Genomic DNA, 23,960 nt, shown 5'->3' with positions numbered 1-23,960 from the left:
CCTGATGACTATTACTACTGACAGTTATAGTTTCTTTTAAGGAGTTAAGCCTTGACTTACACATATATTTTAACTGTGGAGGGTCAGAATAGCTCAAAGTAATTTTTGACAGAAAAAATATTAATATGCACATTTTAATTTCCTTCCAATTCTCAGAGACTTACTGAATTAGAAAGTCTACACTGCCACTAATTGCTGTTCTCCTACACCACTTCATCTCTGAGTACAGCTCCCGTGTGGGGAAAAGCAACCTAACTGTTAACTGACACAGCTATACAATTTTTTCATAGTTATGCTATTTTTCAGGACCAAATTAAGTTGTGGCTATTGCTAAAAGTGGAAGGCTTGTCCTCCCTTTACTTGCAGCCACTCAGAGTCCGCTCTTTTGCCCTATGTAATTGCATAGTTCATGAAACTGGGGAACTGACCCTGCTGAAAGCTAAGTCAATAAAACCATACTAGTTTTAGGGTGGGTCAGGAAACCTAAATAGAGTAAGAAAAAAATGTTACTTTGTTACATTAGGTCTTGGGGTAGTTCATTAGAGACTTAAGTATTTGGCTAAATCTGAAGGTGCAGTTGCACTTAAAAAAAAACAAACAGAAAACAACAACAAAACACCCCCATTATTCTTTAGTTGAGTCAGCTGTTTGACCAATTTAATTCCATGAAATAGGCAGGTAGGTGTAAAACTGCAGAGGTGACCCAAAGTATCAAAAGCACCTTGTTTGCTTTTTTTTTGTGCACACATACACTCCCTTCTTGAACGTTGCTCCTGCTTGTGGATTAATAGCAAACCTCCAATTTTTTGACACTTCTGTGCAAAGTAATGTGGGCAGACATGGTTATAATAGCTAAGGAAATCCACCTTTACCCTAACCTATTTATTTCCTGACATACAGCATATACCTTAATTAGATTAACAGATTCAGGCAAATTGACAAGAGCATGATGCACTGGTTTCCAACACCTAACTAGCAAAAACTTGGATAAAAAGAGTTCTTTTCAAAAGCTTTCTGACACGGGAAGTTTCCATTAACTTCCTGTAAAGAGTTCTTCCAAATGTTTCTTTCTATAAAAAAGCCACAACATTTCTCATGGCTGACGACACAAGAAAAATTTATAAAGAAACTCTAGTACTTTCTGATGGACTTAGTTCTTGCTGAACACCAAACATTATCTAGAAAAGCTAGAACTGACACATTTATTAATACTGAGGGAAGAGGGAAACACTTCTAACTCTACATGTGGAACATGCATCAACTGAGATCTGGTCTTCAGCTCCAACTCCCCACCACGAGTATGCTACCAGTCTCTGCATACGAGCAGGAACACTGTCAGCATGCCAACAGATCGCTCCTTATGCTGGGTGTGAATACACAGGGACAGCCTCACTCCCTATAGGGACATTTAATATGAGCCAAACAAAAACAGAATTACAGTGGTGAAATTGCATCTTGATCAATACAGTCAGTTTTATTAAGACCCTCTGCTGTCTTTTCCGTGCCAATTGGTCAAAACTGTTTTGTGGTTGCAACTTGTGCTCTTACTGAAATCTTCAGCGCAGATATGACTTTAGCCACCAGCACCTTCCACTTTGTTCCTCCAAACAGCAGTTTTAAACCAACCTCATTGCAGCAGCAACAAGCTACTACACTTAAATTTCACACCTTATTTTTATTCAAGCATTCTTTAAGTACAGGGAAAAAAACCCTAAAATAATGGGGATATAAATCTATTAGAGTACTTCCAATACCTTTCCTGATTTTCTAGGTGGAGAGAGAAGTGACAGTATAAACCATTCCTTCAGAGGGCTCCTTGTTCCTGGCAAATGGTGAGGTTGTATATAAGTGAAGACCTTTTGCCTGGTTTAGAACTGTTAGTTGATGTAGCATCACCTTCAAAAGCATATCATAACGGAGCTCTGAAACACGTTCATTAGGAAGTAATTCTAAGTCACAGAACACTTCCTGCCCTGCCAAATTTGTTCTAGTAAACAAACAGAAAGGGACCAAACCAACCTTCCAAGAGGCATCTTGAAACCTTTTTCAGAGTTTTGGTTCCTCATTTTAACATTTCTTTTCAGTAATAATAACAATAATAATAAATATCTCTCCTGAATCTGTATTACATTAGAGTTTATGTTCCTTTGATTGACTGAAAACCTATTTAGGTTTCTTGATGTTCTGACCTCTCACATAAAATAAGGTAAAAAGAATTTTCCCATCTAGACCTAAATGTACAAAATAATCATCTACATCTCAAAATTTTGATGTGTTCTCAGAACAGCTATGTCACGGCTGTTCATTAAAGTCTTCTTTATGGTTTGGCTTATATTTGGAGTAACGAAGATGACTAATGCATGGAATGCTTTGCAGCTATGACTACTTTAATAGGTGTTCTAAATACATATTGAAGATACTATGGAGAAGGCACAATGTCGCAGGACTCTTGCTACTCACCGAAAAGCACCACCTACACATTTTTCATCAACAAGATAATTTTATATTCAGCTTTGCTTGAAACTTGCTGCTTCTTTTCCAAAGAAAATATTAATTCCAATTATAAGTTTCTAAGCACAAAGTCTCAGAATTGCCCCTATTTTTAATAAACCAACCTAAATATTTTCCCATTAATTTAGAATATATTTTCATTATTTTCTTACTTAAGAATGGTTCTGAAATTAGAAAAGAAGTAGTGTTTGTACATTAGTACAAACAGGCAAAGGGCTTTTAAACAACTCCTACCTACACCTTATTTTATTACAGTCAAACATCAACCATAAGAATTGTTTTATTTTGATAGTTACTATTTAAATATATACAAGTGTTGCAGTCTCATCATGCATTTCAGTAGGAAAAGTACTTCCCAACTACCAAGCATTATTTTTTCAGACACTAACTATAGCCTACATCTATACTGTCACATGTGCCACAGACTTTTGTGCTTTATTTTATTCTTGAGGGCTCAAGCTCATAAAAAAGTCTAATATCTGAATAAATTAATTTCAGCTATTATTAGGTGACTGCTAGGCACCACTCTTCAGCCTAGAAACTTGTCATACAGAATTAAAAGATTAACCAAAGACTGAGAGTAGAATACAAAATATTTTAGAGAAGTTAGAACTCAAAAAACCCCCTATTAAAATGGAGTGATATAGAAGGACTGAAGGAAAGCTAAACAAGTGGCCAATTTATATTCAAAGTTAATTCCACCTAAAAGGAATCCACCTAAATTCCACCTAAAAGGAATCTGAGCATCTTAGCTATGACAAAAGGCTGGGAGAGCTAGGACTGTTTAGCCTGGAGAAAAAAAGGCTCAGGAAGGAATTTAATCAAGGTCTATAAATACCTGAAGGGACAGTGCAAAGGTGATGGAGCCAGGCTCTTGTCAGTGGTGCCCACTGTCAGGACCAGAGGCAACGGGCACAAACTGAAATACGTTAGTGTCCCTCTGAACAGCAGAAAATTCTTTTTCACTGTAAGGGTGACTGAGCACTGGCTCAGGTTGCCCAGGGAGGCTGTGGAGTCTCCACCCTTGGAGATATTTGAAAGTTGTCCGGACATGGTCCTGGGCAACCTGTTACAGATAGCCCTGCTTGAGCAGTAGGGTTGGACCAGATGACCTCCAGAGGTCCCTTCCAACCTCAACTGTTCTGGGAATTATTAATTTGGTTTTTCTCATGAAAAGCTAAAAAAAGAAACACACACAAAAGGACAGACCAAATAATTAGGAAGCAGTGTTGACCATGGTATTTTTACAAGTACATCAATTAATGACTTAATCCACAAATAGCAACGCAAATCAAAGAAAAATTACAGTTAAGCTTTAAAGGGGAAAAAAAAAAAATCTCAATTTAATACAAGTAAATTATTATAAAATGCATTCTTAAGTTCTAGGGGCTATTTTACAATAACAATTCCACTGGAAGTCAAACACCTGGAGTACGGAAAGAACACAGCCAAATACATTTTCAGTTCAGTTAAAAAAGGTAACTAGGATGCAGTAAAAATGTCCACATCATAATGCTTCACAGCATTTCAAGGTCTACACACATGGTTCCATATACAGAATTCAGAAAAGAAGTTTTAATTATTTTCAAAGTCACACAGTGCCTTGAAGCCGAAACAACAAAATCTCTAATGTCACTGAAGAGTTGTTAATATTACAAAAGGGAAGCAGAGTTCATATTACAAAAATGGGAAGAAGACTACTGCCTTCTGAATCTGATACACATCTGGAGTGACTGTTTTTCAGCAATTCTGACTCATAAATGTGTACAACTTTAACCAACCTGGATGTATTTTAGATAGGATGAGTTTTACTTGAACAAAACATCAGCATAAATTTATGCTTGTCTATGTCAAAGGTGAAACTAAAACTTGAAACAGGCCTTTGAACTTCATCAACAACTTGCTCATTGTTCTGTTATTACCAAACAATGTGGGCAATAAGGATCTGAATTTAAAAACGGAACTAGTACATCTAACCTTTCCTCTGTAAAAATCCCTGCTTTTCTCAGTTCTAAGTATCAAAGACGACATTCGCTTTGCATCTTCTGATGAAATTAAATTTTTTTGATCTTATTAACTCATAGCACATTGAGGAACAAGTTCCAAAAAGACACAATACTAGTCAATGAACAGTGGTATTAGAATAGTTTTGGTTTCAGTATTTTTGCAAAGCGTTTAAGCGAAACAAAAGAAGAACCCACAAGGTTTTTTTTCATATCCCACAAATTAAAAAGGATTAGATAAAGCCCAATTTCCAGTACAGGTCATCTTACTTAAGCATAAGGTAAAGAATTTACTCAGTGCTCAGTAAGAGAAAGTTTTTACTCCATGCTATATTCCCTGGTTAATTTTTTGCTCTATAAAATACGAAGAAATCAGAAATCAGAAAAATGTCACATACCTGTTGTGTGTTTCTTTGTGACTGTAAGCTGGACTGCAGCCTTCTCAACAGAGGAACACCATTCCTAGACAGTCTTTTAAGCAACCAGTAACTGTGCACTCGTTCAACAAACTGCTTCTTCCGCTGAATGGCCACCTGATTCATAATCTTATTTAATCTAAAATATGGAAAAACTGATATTGTATTTTTCGCAGCAACGCATATAACATATCTCTCTTGGAAGTTAAACATCAGATATACATGAATGTATAATGTAACAACAGCAGAGATCATCGTATTACTAATTTCTTTCAATGACGATTATTTCTGAGCAGTAGGTTACAATCAAATACAGACGCTTGACACTCTAGTTTCCGTCAAATACGTTAAAGTACTTTATAAAGCTAAAGGGCATCAATTTTTTCATTACCTCAAGAGCAATCCCAGATTAGGGCCGAGAATAAAGCTTTATGTGCATTTTAGAATAATTTTCCTACTGAAAATAAAATCAGAAATAAAGCTTCAAATCCCTACAAAAGTTTTCAGATCATTTGTTGCCATCTTCACACAGAATCAGTAGTTTAAGATATCTTCAAACTTTTTATATAAAACATGCAACAGAAAGCTTATTTTGCTCATCTAATACTAAATTTTTGGTAAATAAAGGAAACAAAAAATGTAAAACAGAAGAACACATGATTTTACCCCACACAGATGATGAAAATATCCACACAGGCAAGATGCAAAAGAGGACGATACAAACAGGTAAGCATATCTTGATTAAATAAATAGTATTTTCTCCAAACTTGTTTTTTTAAGATATGCAAATACTGTTTATGTATACTGTTTAAAAATACTCTAGGAGAGTGCTATGTGAACATTACAAACAAACTTCACTACTTTTTTTAAATAATGACATGTTTAAATGTCCAAGTCTCACACACAACACTAACTTCTCAAAACTTATATAAAAAAAAAAAAGTTATCTGAAACAGATCTTCAACTCTGTGCCTACAGTATCTTGAAATCGTGGCAAAGATGTAAAAGAAATGTTGATGGTTGTAGAATGAAAAGGTTTTGTCTTTGTATGATACTGCAGGGATTTGTTGCTGGCAGCAGTCCTTGCAAAATTATTACAAGATACCCCAAGGCACCAACCACCTGTATTTTTAGAGGAATTGTTCATTCTTTTGAGGGCAGTGGTGAGTTGGAGAGAGCAAAAAGGATTTCTCCAAGCTGGATGTAAGACTGAGTTATGCAAAATATAATATCAATGAACAGAAACCTATTAATTCTTCAGTTGTCACATTACTACCCATAGAAAAACTCTCCAATGGATAGTAGTAGGTTTATCAGAGATTCTCTGATAAAATTTAATACCAAAATAGGCAAAATTAAATACAAGAAGGGCCTGATTTGTAGACCATTACCATGAGGCATTTAAATAACAATCAGGAACATAATATTTAAATATTAGTATTTTTCTGCTTTTTCCCTTTTAATATTAGGAATAAAGCAGTTTGTCAGGTAAGTAGTCAAACACCTAAACAAAATGTAAAGCTGTAAGTGAACCTTGGTTAAAATGATTTTTAAGAATAGCTGGGAAACCTGACTGATATTTTTCAGACAGACATACAAGTGAGTCTATAAGTGAGTTCCCCAAAGGTCATCTATCCCTGGTAGGGTGCCACAGGTCTACCCGGTTCTACACTAACTGTAGCTACAGAGCTTTCAGTCATCATAGGGTAAAGGCAGAGCAAACGCAGGTTTTCTTCAAAATACAGTGCCATTATGTCCTTCGGTTCTTCACTGACATAATTTCTCAATGAATAACTATGCCAGTTAGGCATTCTTGAAAAAACTTTAGCTTAACTTAGAGCTTAGAAATTCTGCAGATGGACTTAGGACTGCCTTTTAAATCTTTCACTGAAGAACAGAGGCAGGCTCCACAAAGACTTAATGCAGAACAGGCCTTGATGTGACCATATTAAACATCAAACACAAAAGAATTACCATTAATCATAGGATGCAATCAACAATCAAACAATTAAATTCACATCTCTCTCTTGGAAAGAACAAAACCTACTGAACTGAGTCAAAAAAGGCTGAGCCAAATATATACCTATTTGGAGAGAGCAGAGAATCATAACTTAACATGAAGGAAGGTGCCTTGGCTTCATGCCCATCAGATGTGGCAAGACTAAGCAAACATATTTAATTACGGCTTTAAGTATATTTGCCCATTCACACAACGAACCATACTATTCATAGATAACTATAAAAGTAAAGTGCTGGAATAAGCTTAGGAAAGATGTTCACTCCAACTTTAAAAATACAAATAAACAGAAGGTAACTTGGAGTGCAGAAACTACCTAACAAGAGTTAGGAACCTACTTCTCTGCCTTCCATCCAAATAAAAACACCCAAATACTGGCTATTCATATTTCATTCAGACACCAGACTTTGGTAGTGGCAGTATACCACCAACCACCTCTTAATTTCTCAAAACACCGAGGTCAGAGGCTCTTCACATGACTGTAGAAGCTCTGTAGATATCTGCCATCTGCTGTTTGACCCTAAGAACCCCCTAACTATAGCACAGTTCTTTCATCATCTTTTTGCTTAGTCAGATACTCCCAGGTAGACTTTTACTGTCCAAAACGCTTTAAATTGACAGACAATACAACCATTTTGTGGAAATAAGACATGATTTGTCTCCTGCTGTAGAACCCTAGAAATATCACAGCCTGATTTTGAAGCTCCCACCCTTGAAAGCCCTACCATACTGGGAAAGAGGTTCTTACCCACAAAGATACGTTCAGCTACAGAGAAGCTGAACAAAAGCGTGAAAGAAGGCACAAAACTATGCATTGCTCTTGAGCAAGTTCCTTCCTGCTACCTGAGCTTGAACTAAATTTGTAAATGTAGAAAGTAAATTTTCAAGCTAGAGTTTTGAAATTCTTTGAGGTCTTAAAGGAGCTTCCTGCTCATTCCACTTCCTTTTTTTCAACAGGGAGATGTACTTTAAGTGAAATTATTGAAGAAGTAAAAAAAATGTATATATTCAAGGCAGGTAAGAGAGAGCCATTTGAAGACTTTATAGTTCTGCAATCCAGGATCTGACTTGCACAAAGCAGGATTAGCTACACTACACTGACAAATCCCCCACGGAGAGGCAAGGCTTACAGCACTTACGTCACCTCCCAGAACTACAGAAAACGCCTCAGCAAAGGCATTTGGGGTTTTTTTTGCGAAGGGATCAGTCCACCCTAGAACTTTTTCCACTTATAAATGTATCAGGGAAGAACAGCTTTCTGTAGTGTTTTATTTTCTAATGGCAAGTCAAACATAGTAAGCACTGGGAGAAAAAAATATCAAGTATTTAAAATGCGCATTAAACACAAGTGTATCAATTGAACCTGTGCTTTCTCTTCAGAAACAAACAGACCAATCTCATTGCAATGAGCAATCTCATTACTTAATAAACTTTTGTATCTCTGTTAAGATTGCCAAATAAGTGCAGGACTACTATTGAAGACAGCTTACAAAAAAGAGAATGTAGGAAGGTACATCTGTAAGATATGGCCAGATGGCCAGAGTTACCGTCCTCCCTATCACAGCTGACTTTAGATATGTCAGGAGGGGGAGGAAGCCACAACTATAGCAACTACAGAAACAAGCAGGGAGAATGGAAGTGTTCTTGCTGTCCAGGTCCCGCATGGAACAGAGAATTCATTACAACAAAATTCCTGCATGGAACAGAGAATTTGTTATGACAAAATTCCCAGTGAGCATCCTGAAATGGACCATGTTTAGTGCTAAACACTTTTTTCTCAAAACATATACACAGTTAACACAGTTAAGCTAAACCCAGAGCAGAACAGTTCTTACGCTGTACCTTGCTGCAGCCTGAATCACTGTTCTGAGGCCTTAACACCTCAGAGTGGCCCACAGTATGTTGTTTCCCCCTCAATTTATCAGTTATTTAAAATAAAGTACATTGAAAGAAGAGTTCCAAAACTCTTAAAAAGGTGGCCATTTTCCCACGAAATTCAGTAGCTGCTGTTATATAACTGGTCCCATAAAAGAAGCATTAGGTTTCAAGCTGATGACCACTTGGCAGCACCACACTCCCTCTTGTTCTTTTTCTTTTTTTGGGCTACATTCCAAGACTACACAGATGTCAAAATATTTTTTCAAAACTGTTTTATTTGTGCCACAGGCAACTGAGAAAGCCAACACTACTTTCCTTCCCCAGCTCCACTTGTATCTGACTGTAAAATACTGTGACACGTACTACAAACATGATACAGAGGTATCACACAATCCCTTGCTTACCTTTAAAAAGGGAAGGGTCCCTTTCAACTGAAGCTTTCAGACAGCACCTGCAGTTCCCAGCCTGAAACCATAGTTTAGGCTGAAGTGTAGATTACAGCATTAAAAATATTTTCTATTTACAAAAGCAACAGGATGAGAAGAGGAAACTGGTTTATTTTGAAAGGGTAAGGCAGCCTCAAATAATTTTATTTTAAATGAAAATTAATATACAACAGATTTGATGAGAAACTAATTTAACAGCTGATCTACACTAAACCTCACCTCACACAGAGACACCTGATGGATAATCTACCCTGCTAAGGGTAATAATCTTAATGCACTGGTCAAAGCATTCAGAGAAAGCTGTTACTCAGGCCCGTTTTTCCTCATCTTTTTGATAAATTCGTAAAATCATTTTCATCAACATAAGACATATGCTCTTGTCATACTAGCAGAGTCACAGCTTCCTTCTTCCAGCTTCCTTCTGCCTTCTGTCACTGTGGCAACTACGGCAAATGGTTACAACAAAAAGTGAAAACAGTATTTTTGGTGGCTAACTATGTAGCAGTTTAATGTAAGAGAGCCAATGAGTGATAATCAGCCAGTTTTCTATTAATCATCACTAACCACTCCACAGACCATGCATGCTCTTTAACCCCACAGATATCATTTTAGTATTATAATATATGAAGACTTCTATAGCATCTCTCCATTCTCAAGTTTTCGAAATACAAACTGGAGAAAATATACCTACCTAGGCAGTATACCCATAAATAATCAAATGATGTTCTACTTTACTGGGCAAATAAAATGCCCCTATTTTCCAAAACAAAGATTGCAGATATGTTTCTAAAACCTGTCAGAACAAAACATCAAAAAATCTAAAGGGAACAAACTGTAACAAAGTAAACTGAGTTTCAAGAACATTTGAATTTTTAAGCCTTGCTCAAAGTTCCACAGAACATATCCAAACTGACAGAAAGCAGGAGAGACACAAAAATTACCTAAAAAAAATTATAGTCATTCCACTGACACCAACTGGGAGAGAATTAGCAGAAAAACAGAATAAAAAGCTATGAAAGCACCTATTTTGGGAACTGGAATTAATTTTGGGGCCTTGCCAACTATTCCTCCTAGCTCCATATCAAAAAACTTTAGCTTTCAAAGATGAGAAAGCCTGCTCGGGCAGATAAAACCCTACCCTTCCCACACAGAACCTTTGGCAGTAGCTGCCTATCAAACAGTGTTTGAAAACTTGCTTTTATTCAACACACTTTTTTTTTTGAACAGTGGAGACAGCTTTGTTGTTGTGGCTGTATGTCATCCCCTCCCTCAATAAAAAGTTCAAGTTACTGTATGATTTCTTATCTAAAAAAATCCCAAACAAACCCTTTTGATCAGCTTTAAAGACATCACAGATAAACGAGTAACTATGTAAAAATTGGAGTCCATTTGCATGTCTTTATTTCCTTTTGAAAAAGGACAAGGTTTCTTTTGTACCAACCAGAAGTCAGCTATGTACCCAAGAAGGTACATATCAAATCCTGAAAAGGCTGACAATGATTTCACTTAAACTTCCGTGCAACATGAGTCTGCAGAATCCCCATGTGACGAATAAACACTTTCCTAACTGTAACTACTTTCCAGCTTTTGTACTGAAGATTTGAAGAAACAAGAATGTCACGTTCCCAAATCACTTCTCTTACTAGTCTAATGTGGTGTTTAATCATCTTCACAGTTATTCCTTTTTGTATGTATGTTTTAATATTCTAGCTATTGAGTTTGCCTTTCTCTGCTGGGTTGAGAATCCAAGAGTGTATCTACTGATACATCTTCTGAAGCCTGCAAGTCTCTCCAGGTTCATTTTCTTTATTCTACATTTATTGATATTTAAATAATATTTCATGTTGACTGAACATGTAGGAAGCACTTTTTCTTGCTTCACATGACTGTGAAACCAAGCAGCTATTTTTTTAATTGAGCAAACAGCTTGTAAAATTTTTCTTGGACAGAAAAGTAAAACATTGAGCTCAAGAGTTAAGAAAATGCTATGTTATTTCAGTCAATTCTCCGTTAGCTGTAACAGGTTATTTTGTTCCTATTCTAACAATTAAGCTTGTGACCTTCCAAACCTTTGGGTAAGAAAAAACCCAAACCAATCAATGCCCCCCCACCCTGTCATACTGGAAAACCTTTTTAGGCTTCTCAGAAAAATCACATGCATAGATTTACTTCTGCTACTTCCTATACTTAATACTGAGTCATGACTTTTTCTTAAAGTTACTAAAAATTTTTTTTTCTGTGTTTTTTTTATAATAGTCATAACGATACCACCCATGATTTTGAAATCTAACCTCAAAAGGCTAAATTCACATCAGCAGAAGATAACGTATTGATTAAAAATTGCTGTTTTATCTGTAATAAAAGAAATCTCTGTACCTATCTACTGTAATCTACATCATTTTTGTGCACTCCGTAACCTGACTATTGAATAAAGAAGTGCCGGGAGACAGTTCATCAGACAATGCATTCTGAAAATCATATGTTTGTAGGGCACTTACAAGACACAACACCCTCTAACTGCCACCAAAAAAAATCTAATGAATTTCAAATAACTGGTGAAACTCAGAAGTATGAAAAATAAAACCACATTAATTTCTATCCTCGTAACTGCATTTTCACATACATAATTGTTGTGGACCGAAGCTCTTAGAGGATGCACAAAATATTAATGATGCACCTTACAGAAATATCTTAATGTATTAATCTTTGTTTTAAGCTTCTTTGCCCTGTACATGCAAAATAAACAGAAAAGAACAAAAAACATTACATGTACACCGCATTCCTACATCCATTTTGTAAAAAGGGCATATTTAAACAAAAGACAGCACTTCCATCCTTTAGATTTTTAGAGAGTGGAAACACCCCTCAGACAGCAATCAATGCAGCTTTTAACGGCAGATATTCAAGTATCTTCCCCACTATTGTTACTCAAAAATCAAAATCCACTTTTAAAACCTATTTAATAAGTCTCACTTTCTCAAACACATGAATTAATTCTTATTTAATAAGCCAACCAGAGTCAAGATGAACTAGCTTTGAAATAAAGCTCTAAAGTTACCTTAATTTTTCTAAAATACCACTGAGGCAAAGCTAGTGAACACCATAGTAGCTCTTTTCTTGACTTCGGCAATTTTGGTTTTTTTTAGCAGAATTATTTTAATTTTTAAGCAAAGAGGTCAGGATGACATCAGCAGTAGTTTCCACATGTATCAGAAAGTTTTCAAAGTCGATCAGCCTTCCAAGAAATATCAGTGGACAACAACTGCTGGCATCCCCTGCCTCTTTACTTAGGTGATTCCTCTTTACTTTGGTGATTATGAGGTACAGCCATAAGGTGTACCTACCTCATGCTCTCCTGTAATTAAAATAAATATTTCTACATGATTTTGTGAAAGTATACATACACGTATATTCAAGGATAAACAGCTAACACAAAACAGTCTGGATTTATTCAGCTGTCAATTTTTTTGCAACACTGGCTCTAGTAGTATTTTTCAATAGCTTTTTCATGCTGAATTTTTAACAGCATTTCTTATTCTTCTCCCCCACTTAAAAACTTTCTGAAGGTATTATAAAAAAGTCCAGTACCCTCAAAAACATGAAAAAAAAATCCCAAAAGAAACGCACAAGCCACATATATGATTACGAAGCATCATCTGTGAATGCAGACTAACAGTGTCTCAAAGGCCTTGTAAATGTTCTTTTCTGCTTATATTGTGTTTAATCACTTTCTGTTCATTTATTTTTCTGGTTCATGCTTCATTTCACACACAATCAAGATTCCTGTGTTGAGATAACAAGACTACATCTAATTATTTGGTAAAAAAGTTCAGGTTCGGTTAGCTAAATTATAAAACAGAAGGAAAAACTGGTTCTACCTTGAGACATACAGTAACAGAAATCCAGTTTTACCACCAGGAACAATGTTTTCTAATAAAAGCAAAGGTCAATATAGAAAAATCAGGTAATGTGCAGCACATAAATTTCTAAAGACAGCTGAAAATATTTTTTAAGAGTCTCAGAAATTTTGCTCTCCATTATCTGCCCACTACTTAGCTGCTTTCATAAGGATCTTTTAATTCTCTTTCAATAATATGATGCAACAACTGATGCAGACAACATGGAAAACAAGTATAACACCTCGCTCCTACTTAGTATGAAAGCGGGGCATATTTTTTTCTTACTTTCTTCTCTCTACAAATATTGCATTTCAAATGCTTTCTTAATTTCAGACACTACAAATATGCCCTGTAGAAACCAAAACTAAAGATGAAAGCAAATATTTACATGCTTTAAAATATCTGCTTCCACTTAATAGAGCAATTACATGAATGGTGTTTTAATAAATATTACACTGTAGCTCAGTGTGTATTTTGAAAATATCGAAGATTAAGTATTTTATATCACATTCAATTTCCCTCAAGTATATAGCCACAATATCATAGTTTCACATTTTTGAAGAACATGAATATTGACACTGTCATGGCTTTTGTCAAGCAATCACATTTTAAATGTCTCTTTTGACACACGAGTTCAACAGACTATACCAAAATGATGTTATTTGTACTAAAGAATCAAGCACTCAAAACTAACAAACCAGTTTTCACAGCTAACACTGCAACTCTTCTCCTTTGTGCGTCCATCCTACTCACTTATAAAGGACGAGGATGAGCAGCAATGGGGTGAAAAAAAAATCCACAGGAAATGGGAGCACAGAGCCAGTACAGGATAACTAACATAGACGAGAAGCTAGATTTAGATTGTCAAGTCGGCCCTGTAAGTTAGGACTTCCTAACTTGGAAATTCTGGACCTGCAATCCAAATAAAATACTTTTAATATTTTATTAGGGGAAAAAATAATTTACCTACTAGGCAAAATTCAACCACCACACATTATCAGTGCAGTACTAATACTGCAAGAACAAATTCACACACAGTGAAGTGGTGCCTGTTTTGAGAAACTTTCTAAACTACTGTTCTTAAATCAGGGGGAATTTAATTCAAGGGGTAAACACACACACTGATGTTGTAAATGCTATAAATAGAACAAATACTCCATAAAGACGATCTTGGTTTTAATCCCAATAGCCCAATTTTGCATTTCTCAGCCCTGTATACTATGTCTCAAAGGTTCAGCAGAGCCAAAACTGTATCTTTCCACCCCAGAGCTTTGTCACTGCTCAAATCCCAGAAACAAATTATTTTCACTGTTGAAATGCATTATAACTCAATTTAACTGAAAGAAATGTGAAAAAAGATGCTACTGTTCTAAGCTAACTCAAGTTCATGCTGAGGTTTTGAAATCCTGAAATAAAGATATCAAAAAATCTCCACTTTGCTCCAATTCTGTTATTATTTATGAGAACACGACTTGAAACATCCCCGCTTTCTGCTGCATCACTTCACTAGCCTCACCAGATCTACAGGCATCTGTCAGCCCCCCCAGTCACCACTGTTAAAATACAAGAATGTGGCATGTTAAATATAAAGAGCAATTTCAGTTCTGGTGTTCATGCTTTATATTTGCACTTACATAACAAATGTTCCTGCAGGAACTAGAAGAGACACTAATATAAATATCAGCTTAAACAGAAGTTCTTAAAAAGTATAAATTCGTAAGTAAATACAAGATTAGGATTAAAACTCTTTGTCACATGCATTAATTCATTTTTGTTCAACCACAAACATTTTACTGAAGTTATAGGACAAATATTTGATAGCATCACTGAACTGGGAGGGCAGATTCGTTTCAGGTTCCATTACTAAGAATATATTTAACCAACTAACTTACCATCACTTACTTGCTAACTTTTCTAAAAAAAGTCTGCAAGGTACCGAATTCATCCAAGCCTTAATAAACACTATTGCATTTGCAAAAGGAAAAATGCAAATTTAGAAAAATCCTCCTGAAAGTTACTCTGCCCCAGAAGGAAAATACTTTCTGGAGGGTTTTTGTGTACTAGTTACATAGATCTTACAGTACAAGTTTACTCTTAATTTAGGTGAGATGAACAAGATTTAAATCTTATGTATGCAAATGCAATTTTCATTTTGGGGGCTCTTACAAATTAGGAAAAGAAGTCTGGATTCCCAAATTATGAATACCGTTAACCTTGAGCTTGGCTGGCTTTTTAACATGAAGGTCAACTACATTTGCTGTTCTGAATTCAGTGATTAATTCTCAAAAGTACAGCAAATGACAACAACTGAGCACACCACATGATTTGGTCTGACAAACAGAAAAAAGTATTTCTGAGGACAAGACAGACCACTTGACCACTTACGATTTTCTCTGGAGAAGTTACTGCATTTTTAATGCAATTTCACCACGTACAACGTAAGTAATTTACATTAATCCTCTGAGTAGAGTATGGCCTTAAGGAAAGCATGTAAGAAATACACCCCCACCCCCTCCAAATCATCATCTAAAAGCATTGGTTTAAAATTAAACAGGTAATTAAGCAAAGGTTTCTCTCACTTGGCTGATTTGCTTACCTCTGGGGGGGGATATAAGGAGCAGATACTGTTGGCATAACCGTACAGGGTTCAACCACTGTTTTCTTGGCCTTTTTTGTCTTTTTTCTGACTTTTGATGTAGACCTAGCAGTTCTGACTGATCCCTCCTTTCTACAAACACCGTTTTTAATTTCAGCTTCTCCATAAATATTTAGAGGTCTCCGTGTGCAACCTGGTGGAGTATGTACATCACAATAGGCAGTCTTTTTTACAGAGAACGTTGTCCCACTGCCAGTTAGTTCTTTCACAGGTTCCATTTTCATATATAGACCGGCCTTTTGAGCACACGTCACATGGAATGCAGTATAGCAGTTTGCTTTGTGGCACTGGATGCAGGCACCAACACCTTTCTGTTTACAGAGGTAGCATGTTAACTTCCATCTGGCTGGGGGAATGTTCCTGACACCATCAATTGGCTCAATAAAAACTGTATTGGCAAATCCAACTTCTGGAATCCACAAAGCACACACCACATGTCCCCAACGATCATCATCAGTCTTTTTAAAGGCACCTCCCTTGTTTGGGCACAGCACACAGTCTACAGGCCGAGAACGGGACTGCAGACAGTGTCTGCAGAGCCACTGGCCCTCAGGTATATATGGCACCCCATAGCATTCCTGATGTACTGCTAAATTACACATATCACAAAACAGGATTACATTGCTGTTCTGACATTCACCATCCATGCATATACAACACACCGCATCTTCATCAATTAAAGACTGATGATCACCCTGTTTTTGGTTCTCACAGTAAGACTCTTTTTCAAACCTATCCATAAGGAATTCAAACATATTTTGTGAAACAACTGATACTCCATCACTTTTCCGCTTCTCATTTATTATTTCTAACCACGCATAATCTTCTTCATCCATGTCATACTCAACTTCGTTATCAAGTTCTTCTGCTGACTTCTCAATGAATTTGTAATAAACTGGGGGTCTCCGAGGAGCCGAAGGGGGACTGTATTCAACAATCCGTACTTTTGGTTCTGGAAGAGGAGTTGTTGTAGCAGGTATACCGTGTGAGCTTGGTAGAGCTTCATTTTTCTTTTTCACTTTGTTATTTTTATGCCGTTTGCTTCTTAGACAAACTGGTGGTCTTTCGCTATTTTCTTTATTGCTGTTGCATTCACTCATTTCCTGGGCTGTAAGATCATCTTCTAAGATAATCTCTAAAGGATCAAAGATACTGATCCTATGCAGGCGACCTTCAATTTCTATTTCAACCATTCTTTGAGCTTGAGCGTATGTCAAGGTTTCTCGTGTGGGGGAGTGCTTAATACTGCATGGGGAAGAAGAATGCCTTGCTGCCGATACTCGATGACATCTTCCTTTTCTCCTCATTTGGTAATGTTTACCTAAAATTAGAGCAACAGTTAATATTATGAACTCCAAACATTCACATTAAAATATTAGTTTTATTATAGCAGGAAAAAAAACCCTTCAGTTCTATAGCCCCCAACCTATCTACTCAATTAAGGAAAAATTAAAAAAACCATCTCCCTTACTTAATAGGACTGCTCACACTGTTTTGTACAAATTTAACCTACTGATAAATATATCTCCTAAATAACAGCTTCTCTAAGTAAATACAGCTATACAAAATCCTTGATACAAAAATCCTACAGAAGAGCTGTCTGTAAGACCTCCACATGAGGGAAAAAAAAAACCTGTTCCTAAGTGCCACAGAAAAAAATTACACCTGTTACATTGTAAAAAACCCTTTAATTCAGTAAGTCCTAATACCTTAAGGATGCCTGCAGTTTGTATTTTTTTTCAACAGCTACAGTTTACTTTCTCCAGATCTCCCTCCAAAAGAAGTAACATAATCCTGAAGGAAAAGCAAGTTTTCCCCACAACTTTTCCCAGTGCAATTTGGAAGTCATGTTAACAGCTCAATTACTACACCTATACTTAAAAGAGAAAAAACCCCGCATACTTCCAAATTGGTATGCAAGTATGCAGTTTGACAGCCCTTTACTTTTCTACTTCTTTCTTCTCAGTTCTTAGTGAGCATATCATTCTTTATAAAATGACAAGAACACAATTGAACCTGCAATGCCTGATTTGGCACAGTATTGACTGCAACTTGGAAATATTCCACCTGTAAAGCAGATTTGACTTACACCGAAAACATGCTCCCTTCATGTAAGTGCGCATGTATGCACACCCTTCTCCCTCAACAGATTCAAGAGCTGTTCTCATAGCAACTGGGGTAGATAAAAATCTCCCTGTCTTTAAATCCAATCCCAAGCTCTTAAACGTAGTTTTCAAGTTTATCACATAGTGGGAAAAAATCGTTCCACATACCATACGAAGACATAGCTTCCCCTATCCCCCCCATGAAGCACAACTAGGACAAGCACGTGCTTTGATCACAAAATTTCTAATCAAAAGCTTCCACGCTGATGCCTTCTGACATTTTAATGTTGGGGGTTTCTTCCTATGAAGGCTGAAAAATATTATTAAACCAACTGATAAGATCAAGTTTGAAAGTTCTATCTCCCTTCCTCTTAATAAAACATTAATAAATAGCAAAATTCAACCTCAGCTAGAAAAAAAATCTTGATCCTTAATCACTGGCTTAAAGTAGCATTAGTAGCCTCACCCTTTCAATTCTGACGAATCAGAAATTCTGCACTTCAAGTCAGCGTCGTGTATCAGCTAAGATAACACAATCAGTGTTAGCATGTATCGCCAAAATAGCAGAGAACAACAGAGATCAGAACACAGAACTACAGAGGTCAAAACACTATTATCTGTTAAAGACTACTACGTCTATTTAATGAAGAAAACAGCAAGGGCTGGAACAATTCCATAAAGAACTCCCCGTAGCCTGCCTTTTGCTTAGACTATGATACCAATCTCTAAAGGTGCACCTTCAAAGTACTAAATAAACTTTTACAGGAAGACTAAATAATTTAAGCAGCTAGCATTAAAACTAGTTCTTGAGAGGGTCTGATCTATCTGCTCTCACAAACTGACCTTGTTTTCTCAGGGAAGTTCAAAAGATGAATCTAAACTGTTTTTATTATTCATGTGACAATTGCGTTGCTCATAGATCTGACTTTTACACACATAATCCTTAACTCTTACTACTTGTTTTTATAGCACAAGCACAAAACCGGACAACAGTCAGTGTTTGATCATGACAGACCTCTGATCTGCTCTATATAAACAATGGATGAATAAAAAAAGGCTCCACCTCTTCAAACAAGCTTGGAAGAAATATTTAATTCTGTAAAACAACATAGGATCAAATCTGATTTCTTAACTGCAGAAAAAGTTTAAACCACTAATACTGCTACAGAAGGGCAATAACTAGAAAAAAAGACATACTGATAATTTAACTGAATTAAAAGTTAGTTCCCAGTTTCACAATAGATTTCATAATTCAGAGGCCAAAGATAACACAATAGCCCTGATTTCTGTTCATTATTGTGAACAAATAATGAGACTGATGTGTCAATGTACAGCACCCTACTACAGATCAGAATGGCTTCATTTTATTGTAGTTTTTTTAAATTACTGCTGTCTTTAATGTAATCACAAATCAAGAAAAACAGATCATTTGCATTATGTTTACCTCATGTAATTGCACTTCAATTCTGTCTAGATGTGAAAGTCTGTGGGGTTTTTTAAAATGTCCCTCCCTACATCTTGGCTGGTCGTGGATGTCTTCATAGTCGCTCACATGGATAGCAACTGTTTTGGACAAAATACTGGGGGGGGGCAGAGATGAGAGGTAGTCCTCAGGTATCAAAAAAATGTGCAACTTGTCCACACTTCACTGTCTAACTTAACCCAGTACCACATAAAAACACATTAATGCTAGGCTTCCAAGCTCTCCAGCCCTCTCTGTTCCCGAAATCCTTATCCGTGGCTGCAAGCAGGCAATAAGAACAGGAAGAAAACATTCAAAACCACAAGTGTTCTTGCTTTAAGATTTATGACTACTGTCGTAAAGGTCAAATAGACTGCATGAACCAGAATGATAAAAAACGATTGAGCTAAGATCTGAGCATCTTCCCTGTAATACTCAACTGTAAATAAAGCTAAATTAGGAAGCAAATTACAGGCACTGTTAAATGCAGAATGGATACCCAACAAATACAATGCAACGAAGACAGAGTTGGAACTGGTAGTACTCTGGTGAAGTTTCATAGAAACTTAGTGTGAATAACTTAAGTGCTCTGGAAGCCAAAGCAGTGGTTTGTTCTGTTTCTCCAAAATTCTGTTTGCAAACGTCCTATAAATATTCCGGAGGAAGACCAGGTTTCTGCATAGCAAATTCACGACCGGCAATTGGTTTGCTTTTCCTAGTTAATTATCAGACATCTTTCTTCCCTCCCCCTCTCCCCCCCGCAGTACCCTGTAGATCCACAGGAATGAAGATCATGGACTTAAGTTTGAAAAAGAGTAAACTCAGGCAGTTACCATTCAACATAAGTAGAGATACCGCACTAACAGCAAAACAAAGTTACTTTAACGTACACCTGCTAGCACTTTTCTGCCTCTTACAACAACTCAAAGACCACAGGAGATAAAACTGGAAAGTTATCCACAGCTTCCCTCTCTTGGAATTATATCAGCTGCTTGGGAAGAAAGTCACCAGCAGACGCTTTCCCTCACCACAACAGAACTACACGAAAACAGCTGTTTGTGTGGAACCCACGGTATGAGGGGAAAAGTACTTCTTATCGAAGCGTAAGATAGCAAAAACCGGCAAGAAAATTAGGATAACGTATGTAGCTTTTGATCGTAAATTCCTTTTACAATGTCTGTCCTAGTTACCTTCCTCCTCTTCAAACAAATTGCCTTTGGGCCCTGGATCCCCTGCTCAATGGAAAAGGGAATTCCATTCTCAATGGACACTTTCAAGCAGACCATTAAAAAGAGAAAGACACAGGAATGCTCTTTAGTCCCGGACAATGAGGGCGGGCGGGCAAACAGCGCTCACGCTCACACGGGCCGGCCGCCGCCCACGACTTCAGCCGGGCGGCAGGAGCGATCCCCGCGGGGGCGATCCGGCCGGCGGAGGGCCGAGCGAGGCGGAACCCGAGCCGGCCAGCGCCCCCCGGCGGGACGGCCGCACCCCACCCCCGCCCGGGGCCACCCCCGCTACCGGTAGGGCTACCGGCCCCCGGGCTACCGGCCGCCACCGCCCCGCGCGCGCGCCCTGCCCCCGCCCACGGGCCCGCCTCCGCCGTTCCTGCGCGAACACTTCCTGCCCACGCCCAGGGAGCCTCCGGCGCGCGCACACCCCTCCGCGCCGATGGTTCCTGCCCGGCCCGGCATTCCCCCCTCCCGGCCCCCGGGAGGATGGTTCCTGCCCAGGCCCATCATCTCCAGCCCTTCCCAACAGTCACCTCCCTCCCCTCCGCGAAAATACTCGGCCCACAAAGATGGCGGATGACAAAACAGCTCCAGCGGCGCCCTCCCCCAGACCGCCGCGCTCGTCTCCCCCCGCCCAGCCTCCCCGCCCGCCCGCCTCGCCCCCGGCCGCCTTCTCACCCGCCGGTCCTCCCCCGCCGCCCTGCCCAGCCCGCCCTGCCCTTCCCCCCAGCCTCCCCCACCCCGCCGCCACCGCCGGTCTCCGTCTCGCCGCGGCGGGACCCGCCGAGCTCCCGGACCCGCAGCCTCCCCCCACCCCGCCGCCCGCGCTCACTCACGCTGTGGGAGCCGCCGAAGCGCGGCTGACAGACCTCCCGCTCCGCCTCTGCGGCCGACGCTGCGGCCGGTTTAATGGCGGAGGTCCCGCCGGTGCTGCCGCCTGGCCCCGCGTCCGGCAGCCGCGGGCGCTGAGAGGGCCGCGCTACCCGCGGCGGCGACCCGGCGCTGGGTGTGGGGGGTCGGCGGCGGCGGCTGCTGCAGCCGGGCGCGGCGCATTCGTCAGGCGCGGCGCAGGTCGCCGTCCGGCTGCTGCGGGCTCGGCGCTCAGCTCCCGGGGCTGAGGAGCTCCCCTCCCCCCTCGGCACAAACAATGCGGCTTCACCACAGCGCTGCGCCGGCGGGGGGGAGGAGGAGGGAGGGAAGGGACGTGAGGGCGCCAGGCGCCGCCCAGCACCGCCGCCGCCGCCACCGCGGGGCGGGCCCTGCGCGCCGCCGCTCCCCCCGCCCCGGATGGCGGAGGGCCGGGCGGGCTGGCGGCAGCCGGAGCGGGGCGCTGCGGCGGACAGGGCCGGGCCGGGCCGAGGCTCTCTTCGGTGGAGAGGGCGGGAAGGCGGTGGCCACAGCAGCGCCTTCCCGCTCAGGGCCGGCGGGCCGGGCCCGGCCTCCGCGCCTCGCTGCCCCTTCCGCGGGAAGAGTTAACCGCGGGGTGAAGGAAAGGGTGGAGGAGGGGGAACGGGGGCGGGACGCGGCTTGTTACAAAACCAAGGCTCGAAACTACAAGCGAGTGGTATTTATTATTTCTCTGGGGGGAAGTCCAAGCTTGAGATTCACACGTAGAAAATTTACTTGAAAGTTAGGTTTTGCATGGTCTCCGGGTCAGGCTGCTGCTACTTTTAACTTCACTGATAGTAGCCTTACATTTTGACAAAGCAAAAGCAAGTTATTTCTGTCTCTCCCTGCAAAGGACACCCTTTGTTATGTTTTACTTTTAGACAGCCATTACAGCCACATTCAAGATCTGGAGGATTCTACTGCAATACATTTCTGTGAGGCAGCAGCACCCACATGCTTAAAAAACAACTTGTAGCTAGCCCAGCCTAGGATGAACCCTTGCCTCTGCTGATCGTACAGAACACCTCCAGCGTGTAGTAAAAAGCAAACACTCAAGACAAGGCATCATCCTCTTTGCCCATCTGTAACAACCATCCGCTGAGTAAAGCTTTCTTCAAAACAACTTGCCAATTCATTTTTACATTTTCTCTAGTGCTGCTCCACTTCCTCGCCTCAAACAGCAGTTAGTCCTACAATAAATTTAGGACTAGGAAATCAGAGATAGATACACCTGTCATTACTTACTTGTACAAAGTGAATTAAGATCGAGAGCTTAAGTAACTTTGCTAAGGAAATCCTGTGGAATAGGTAAAGTATTTTCCAGCTCCTTTTTCCCCATCAGGGACCATCCAGCACACCGACCTCTTAACAAAACAGAAGCTATTAAAACAGCTAACATCTGTGCGGTGCACTCGGTGTAGAAATAGATCTTTAGAATCAGATAGGCCCACTTAACTTCAATTTCCAATAAAACAAAAACAAAAAAAGATTGTATGAACTACAGAGGCCTTCTGGTCATTTCTGTACTTGCCTGTGAGGAATGACTCTCCCATTATATCACTTAAGCGATCCTACCATCAGTCTCAGCAAGCCTAACCTAAATCAGCATGCTGTAAATGTTGTTGCACTGGAATTCAGCTTGTGATAGAAAGATATTAAAGAGGAAGCAGCATACTACATCATATACATTAGCACACAAAGGATAAGGATGCCTAGACATGATAAATAATGTCAAGAAGCTAATAATGAGTATAATAATCTCATTTATGATAGAAAACATGTTGTTTTATCTTTTAAGTGAGAATCCACATGTGTCTGCTCTGCAGCTGTACGAAGGCTGTGTAACTGGAGACAAGTTTTCCAGAGAACTTGATGGTGTCCATACTCTCACAAGTCTGATCCACAAGGAAGTTTGGCACTTTTCCAGTTTCTTTTTTCTGCCAGGTGGACTACAGCATTCCGTAGCTGGACATACCTTCAATAATGCAGTGCTCCTTACCGGTATTTGTATCATTTAACCATCTCTTTTAAACTTGAGCTTTATTCTCTAGCAAGCTCTACTTACATGACTTTTTCTTGAGATTCATCTTCCAGCTCTGCCTGCCCCATGCGTAGGGCACATTTGGTAAAAACACTCCATCCACAAGGTGTAAGATCTAAAACTTCATGCTGATAAAAACAGGAAGTGGCAGTTCCAAATGATTTCATTAAGGAGACAGCAGCAGCAGCATTGATTCCCACAACCTATTGACCAAGGACTCATAGCACAGCCTGAATCAATCATGACAATGTGTTATGGTACCAGGAGCTGATCTAACAGATTTCAAATTAAAATCTTCTGATCCACTTTCTGATGCAGAAAGGCCTCCCTGCTCCTCAGATTCCCTACAGAATTTCAAAGAACTGCTGAGCTTCATTCCCTGGTGCCCATACTGAAGACGGTGGCT

At 39.4% G+C, this 23,960-nt stretch overlaps 1 protein-coding gene across 8 annotated transcripts in view; it reads right to left on the bottom strand.

Moving 5' to 3' along the window:
- The window catches only part of BRD1 (bromodomain containing 1), a 61,748-nt gene extending 39,912 nt beyond the window's left edge, over positions 1–21,836 (bottom strand). The window contains exons 1-3 of one of the 8 annotated variants that reach the window (XM_075081264.1): positions 21,462–21,836; positions 15,767–17,147; positions 4,913–5,069 (exon numbers count right to left, since the gene is read on the bottom strand). In XM_075081264.1, coding sequence (XP_074937365.1) covers positions 4,913–5,069; positions 15,767–17,133 — 1,524 coding nt within the window. In that variant the 5' untranslated portion in view covers positions 17,134–17,147; positions 21,462–21,836. Of the gene's footprint in view, positions 1–4,912; positions 5,070–15,766; positions 17,148–18,099; positions 18,233–18,397; positions 19,413–20,583; positions 20,659–21,461 lie in introns of those variants that run through there. The other 7 variants (XM_075081265.1, XM_075081266.1, XM_075081269.1 and 4 more) reach the window with 7 other exon arrangements.
- Positions 21,837–23,960: the final 2,124 nt, after the last annotated feature.

Source organism: Phalacrocorax aristotelis, chromosome 1 (assembly GCF_949628215.1).
Source record: "Phalacrocorax aristotelis chromosome 1, bGulAri2.1, whole genome shotgun sequence".
Classification (NCBI taxonomy): domain Eukaryota; kingdom Metazoa; phylum Chordata; class Aves; order Suliformes; family Phalacrocoracidae; genus Phalacrocorax; species Phalacrocorax aristotelis.
Note: the sequence above shows the minus strand (reverse complement) of the source record. Positions and strands in the feature narration are given on the sequence as shown.